This window comes from Topomyia yanbarensis, chromosome 2, assembly GCF_030247195.1.
Source record: "Topomyia yanbarensis strain Yona2022 chromosome 2, ASM3024719v1, whole genome shotgun sequence".
Classification (NCBI taxonomy): Eukaryota; Metazoa; Arthropoda; class Insecta; order Diptera; family Culicidae; genus Topomyia; species Topomyia yanbarensis.
The window spans coordinates 213,424,174-213,431,113 of NC_080671.1; the positions used below are offsets into that span (position 1 = coordinate 213,424,174).

Sequence of the window (6,940 nt, forward strand, 5' to 3'; positions counted from 1 at the left end):
AACATTGGTCTGATCTGATTCTTTTCCTTGTATTTGTCTCGTATTCCTGCTCTTCACCCTTTTCGCCCTTACTTAATTCGGTCTCGTTTGTCAACTTTTTCGTCCTATCTGAAATTTGACCACTCGTTCATACTTCACTCATTTATCATGCATACCGGCGTAGGTTTCCTTGTGTTCATTCACCCTTGTCATTCTCAGGAGTCCTACCTCCCCTTGTCCATTCATTCTTGTGCTTCTAATCTCGATTCTTCGGTATTGTCAACTCTGGAGTTTCAAATCGTAGTATAGCTTACACGATCCGATTTAGAAAATAAGCGCCCTTTATAATCTTGGCTCTAGCTCTGGTCCTTTGACTCTGGCTTTTGGCTCTACTTTTATTTTGGCTCTGGTTCGCTGACTCAGGACTTCTTGTATTTTCACTTTATAAATTGCACTCGACTCAGGTCCTTTGACTCTGGCTCTTGGCTCTTGACTTTTATTTCGGCTCTGGTTCAATGGCTCAGGCCCTTCTGTATTTTTGCTTTGGTTTGGTTCAGGTTTCTTGGACTCTGACCATCTCTTGTATTCATTGTCAATGTTTTGCAACCTTCCTTTTGATTGCACTTTTTCCTGTGTTACAATTGAAAACAACCTCGCAAAATTTATGATATCCCATATTTTATACGACAGTTTTCTTGTCTCGTTAATAAAAAAAAAGTTTCCCACTTTCTGGCTTTATATTTTCTACCATTTTAAATTGCTTTTTATCGACAGACACTGCTTATTTTATTTTAAACTTTTGATTTTTTTCTGACATAAACCTGTGATATCTTGCGTACCCTCCATCCTCGATTCCTACTCTTTCTCCCCGAGCCTAAGCCCCCGGTTCTTTCACTCATCTCATTACATCTCACTCACTCTCTCAACTTCAGATACCATATCTTCCCTTTTGCAAACAATTGAAAACCAATTTTATTTCAAAGATTCATCGATTTCTTCGCACAAATTTAGATATCGCTTCGGACACCTGACACTACATCTCTTGCGGCTCGGTTCCTCAACATCAGCGTTTTGTTCGTACGGTATAGACGAAGTTTCTACTTCATGTGAGTTGTGTGTTCCCTGTTGCTCCTTTTCCTTAGCGTGCAATGGTTCAGACTTCTCCACTTCCGTCTGTGTAAGATCTTTGTACCGTTCAACATATTTCTTCAACATCTTGACGTTACGTTCATACACCTTATCGGTAGTCACATCCTTTATCGTAGCTCTTCCAGCTACTGATAGCTTTACCACTTCATGCTTTGCGTTTTTATAAATTGTGTCAGCCTTGTCCCTCTTTTGCTGCATTACTAGCACCATATCTCCTACCCGGATTTCATTCGCTCGTGCACCTCGTCTCTTATCTTCCCTTGCATTGCGCTCAAATTTAGCAACTCGGTCACGGTCCCGTAGCTCGCCATCTAGTAACTGTGCTGAATTTACTTTGATGTTAGGCAGCATGCCTCTAACCGCTCGCCCGAACATCAATTCTGCGGGAGGTACTTTCGTCACGTGATGGGGCCAGGAATTATATGCGGCGACATAATCGGCAAGGGCATCCTTCCAATTCTGTTTAGTGAGCCTGGCTATGGTTGCAACTTTGTTTATTCCTTGCATGCAACGTTCAACCAGACCGTTTTCGGTTGGATTAAGAGGAGTACTATGAATAAGTTTGATACCCCAGATATCCTTCAACCAAGACCGCAATTCAGAGTTATTGAATGGTGGCCCATTATCAGCTTTCAGTGTCTTTGGTAAATGATAAATGTTAAAAAATTCGCCGTAGGACCCTTTTCATCGCTTCAGTATCTGTCTTTTCCATAGGTAATGCCACCAGGAACCTCGAATAGTTGTCTGTAAGTACTAACGCCTTCCAATTCATCGTATCCGAACATGAGGAAAAATCCATGGAAACGTATTCCCACGGATTGGCCACCACAATCCTTGTCTCAAAAAGTTTTTCATTGTGGACATTCCTGGATGACTGCGATGGGCTATAACAAGAGCTCGTCTACGTAGAAATACCGGAAGCAACAATTTCTCTTGCTTTAATATTACATTCTCTTGGACATACATGTCGTGTTGGAATGGCTGGTATTTGATAATGCTTGGTGGCCATTTATCGGTCTTTTCCAGCCATTGAACAACTGTCTGCAACTCCTCGTCTTTCAGTGATTCCTCCTGTACCTGTGCTGTGGTTAACGCTAGGAGCTGCTCGTTGATGTTATTGATGTTCGCATCGACTAAACACAGTTCATGAGGTTCTTTTTCCGCTCCGAATTGCATATCGTTGCGCTTCCCTCCAATCCAAGATGCTGCATCAGCAATATTGTCTTTGCCTGATACATGTTCAAAGTCATAGTTAAAATGGTCCATTCTTAAAAACCAACTTTCTGCCCGTGACATAATCCTTTTACCTACATCTTTTCGCTGTTTTGTCTTAACCATAAACATAAGTGCCTCGCTATCCGAACGCAACGTAAATTTACATCCAAGCAGGTAATATGCAAACCGTTGCATGGCCCAGACAATCGCTAGTGCTTCGCGATGCAGCTGCGGGTATCGACTCTCTACTTCCGTTAAACTTTTCGACGCACATGCTATTATTCGACGCTCCCCTGACACAGCATCCTGTTGTGTAAAAAACAGCGCCAAGCCCCCAAGGAGATGCATCCGTATATAGTACTGTTCGATCATTTTGATTGAAATATCCTCGTTTTACCAAGTCGTTCTCCGTCGCATTTTTCAAATCATCGAATGCTTTTTGTTGTATCTCGGACCACTCAAACCTAGTATTGTGATGCAGTAGATCACGTAGAGGCTTAGTAATGTGTGTGTGTGGCCCTCGCTAATGAAAGTGATCATACCCAGAAAACTTCTAACTTCAGAAACATCATTTGGTTTCTCGAACCGCATTATATCTGAGATCTTCTTCTGCGTCGGTAACATGCCCCTTCCGTCCAGAGTAAATCCGACAAACTCAATCGTTCTCTGGTTATACGATGATTTCTCTTCATTTATAGTTAAATTGTGGCTTGGAACTACATGTTTCACTTCATCCACGTTTTTCTGGAGTTCTTCCAAAGATGGGGCGAATACCAGAACATCGTCAAGGTATACAATGATGCCCTTGCAATTGATCAGCATCATCTCCATAACCCGCTGGAACAGTTCTGGAGCACACGAAAGCCCAAATGGTTGTAGCGTCTTTGGTATCAGTTAAGAAATTAGGGTTAAGAAACACACTCCAACAAGAAACAATTAAGCGTACACACAGCAAGTCACACGCCCCTCGCACGCTTTGCGTCGATCGACTAAGGCGCCGCCGCAATTAATTAAGACGTCAAACATTCGGCTGTCAGTGATATTTCCGCTAAAACCACACTATAGAAATTCACTTCGAAAAGCAGCTCGGTCCAGTTGGCCGCACAAAGCACACGGTCATTCTCGAAACGGTGGACCGGCCTTCTAGCACAACGGGAAGACAAAGCACGCTCGTAAAAGGCTGCATCACTGGAAAGATATTTTCACCAGGTTAGTCGCAAAATTGAAATTAAAAGAACGTGTACTCACAAGATCCGTCACTTCGCAGCACAGCTTTAAAGTAAGGCCGCTACTCACAGCTAAACGGACCTAGCAGGCAAGATTATTAAGACCGCTCACTCAATTCACCCAATCCGCATGCGATAATCGGCATCTGGGGAAGCAAATCTGTCGAAGCGGTGGAAACCCCACGAACACGCAGAGGAAGATCTGAAAGACAGGTTAGTTATCGGATGGTTCGCAAAGCGTGATCTAATCAGCACCAACTCGTTCCACAGCATAACAAGCGATACAAAGTCAAACGGATTGAGTGTCCGTTGGGGAATACGTGCATCATTACGACACGACGGGGATCGAAAAGTGAGTAACACAAAATACTGGTGAAATGACATTGCTGACTCTTGTTTCCTGTCAGGGTCCCCGTTTTTGTACATCGAACGAAGTCGTTCCGGTCATTGCGTGGTGAGAGATCCGCGACGAACGAGGTGAGCGATACCATCGTAAATACAGCACGTAAACTGCTGAGCCGTGAACGGCAGAGTTGTTGGATTGATATTGGGCGCTCAGTCGACCACGTGTGGCATATCATAGCAGGCGTGGCCAGGATTAGAGGGCGTGCTTCTTCGTGTTGGAAACGCGGTGGACCAACGAACTAACCCACCGATTTTCGTAACGGGTGATCAAAAGACACAGGACTGCTGCAAGAAAAGCGTGGCGGACGAAGGGAAGTAACGTGACGTGTGTAGTGTGGGGCCCCCGCTCAAGTGTAGTGAGTACCTAAAATTAAGCATGCAATAGACAGGAGAAAGAGGATAGAAGGAGAGGAGAGAGAAGAGAGAATGAACAAGATGCAGTAGGTTAAGAATAAATGTAGTAGTTGGAAGAAGTGTCGTTGTTTTGTTGGTGCGTTCAGCTTATTCCCTTTTTGGTGCTAGCGGCACAGCGGAGGCATGTTCACGGCCGAAGCGATAAAATTATTACACTGGCGCCCAACTAAAAACCCCACATTAGACACACATTATCGTTAGCATTGAGTTTTGTTTAGTTTGGTGATAGTTTTGTGAATTTTCACTCGAATTTTTTATGTTACATTCGATTAGTGAAACCGATTTTGATTATGGATTATACGCACTTAATCGATGAGGAGATTGAGTACGAGTTGGCTTTGAGACATGTGGTTAATTTAGAACCAAAGACTCATCGCACGAAAGTGCAACTTTTGCAAAAAGCAATCCGAGAGGATGCAGCACGGAATGTGACACGGGACAGCGCAGAACACGCTATAAGTCCCACAGTAAACATGGAAAGGTGTCAAATCCAAATTTATGAATTACATAAGCTGGTTATTGTCGCTCTTAGAGACGTAAATATAGAAATGCTCGCGCAGCTTCGGTCGCGTATCGCACACTATCGATTCCGGTTAGCAATTTTGAAACCTCCGGATGGGTTCGCGGAAGCGCACAGTTCGCTTCGAACGCTAGTTAAAGTGATGGAATGTGATGTGAACAGTGTACTGAACAGAGCAGTCACCCGAGTGGTGAACGGAAGTGGTGGAGGAAGAGAACAATTGGACGTACCGATAGGTAGAAACAACGTCTCAAGAGCAAGCGATAGCAGACAACACACCTCGTTACCTCCAACCAGCTCTCCACTAATACCAGGACGTTTGGCGTGGCCGGACTTCACCGTTTCGATGGGAGCTCGCACTACACCCCATTCCCATCCGGGAATCGCACAAACAACAGCAACATGAGAGGAGCGACGAGCGAACTTCAAGGCCAGTCGCACCTGAATGACGTCGACACGGCGGAAGTCATTTGGCCACCACCATCAAGAACACAGCAGGAGGCTGAACAGGCACACAATCCAAACCGAAACAATCGATGTCGCAACGCGTAGGAGGAATTCGACGGACTTTGGGATGATTTACTACGTCATCTACTGCGGCGGGAATCAGCACCAGCACAAAATCGTAGTGAGGACAGGCGCATGCTGAAGGCAGTGCACAACTGGCCGTTCAAGTTCAGACGAGAGAAGGACACCACATCACTGAACGTTTTTCTGGGCAGGATGGAAACTTTCGCCAGATCGGAAGGAATGAACGATGACACACTGCTAGCTAGGCGATCGTCACAGCAGCAAGACCAAGAACACTGCAGGAGATGGTTGAGATCTGCACCATCTACGACGAAACTAGACTGCTGCTGAGCAGGCAGCGACGTCTTCCTATACCGCACGGCGCATTGTTGGAACCAAACTTTGCAACGCCGACGGTTACACCAAAGCCGACGCACACCCCACAATATCAACCACGATTCAATCGAGTTCACGCGGTTGAGATGGAGGAAACCTTGGGAGACGATAACAGGATACCGGAAAGTCTGGCAGCAAGTTACGAAGTAGATCAGTCACATGGTTGGAAAGATCCCTGGCAACTGAAAATAGATCAGCTAATGGAGCAGGTCAGTGAAATGAAATTGCAATTATCAGCAAGAGGACCAAGACCAACATTTCCATCATCGCAAAAAACAAACCCACCGGTGCAGCATCGGCGGTATATGCAACAACAGGAAATGCAAACACGACACGGGCAGCTTCAGCAACAGGTATTGCAACAGCACCAGCCACATCATGTGCCTTTTGCGCAGACAAAGGCACACCAACCGAGAAGCGAGGAGCCTTCACTGCAAGCACAGGGCGAAAGCACTTCTGATCACCGGCGCTTAGTGATGATTTGATGGAACTGTGACGAGGAAGGACATCGGTTCATGGACTGTCCCAAGCCACAGGCGATATTATTCTGCTACAGATGCGGGAGGAAAGGATATTCACTGCGCAGCTGTTTCTCTTGCAGAACTGATGCGGGAAACGGCACAGCGGAGAACAGACAGTAGAGGGAAATGATTTTCCGCAGCAGCTCGAGAATCCCTCAACCATTCCAGAGTTTCAAAACGTTAACTCAATTATCATCAATCCCGGACAGGACAACCGACCACATGCAGTAATTAGTGTAATGGGAAGAAAAATAACGGCATTGCTGGACAGCGGTGCGAATTGCTCGATTCTAGGAGGAATGTATGTAAAGTTAGTCGACGACCTATCGTTGCGAAAAGGTATTGTCGAAGGAGGCATTAAAACAGCTGCTGGGACGCGGCACAGGATCAGAAATTTCACCCGATTACCCATAATATACAACAATCGCAACGACACGATTCCAGCACTTTTGGTACCCACGATTCCAGACTGTGTGATCCTCGGAATGAACTTCTGGGACAAATTCGGAGTAAAGGCGGTCTGTTGTGCAATGGAGACCGAAGTACAGGACACTGATCTGAAAGAGGACGAGCCCATGAAGGAGCTAACCGTCGAACAACAACAG

The 6,940-nt window shown here is 45.4% G+C and overlaps 1 protein-coding gene across 1 annotated transcript; it reads left to right on the plus strand.

Annotated features, from left to right (window-relative positions):
• Window positions 1-5,723: 5,723 nt before the first annotated feature.
• On the plus strand, window positions 5,724-6,299 carry LOC131680035 (uncharacterized). Its single transcript, XM_058960767.1, has one exon. It carries the CDS (start codon window positions 5,724-5,726, stop codon window positions 6,297-6,299), a length of 576 nt encoding a protein of 191 aa, XP_058816750.1.
• Window positions 6,300-6,940: the final 641 nt, after the last annotated feature.

What these genes read in the sequence shown, in the direction of transcription:
- LOC131680035 (XM_058960767.1), top strand. Translation starts at nt 5,724, where the DNA reads ATGGTTGAGATCTGCACCATCTACGACGAAACTAGACTGCTGCTGAGC.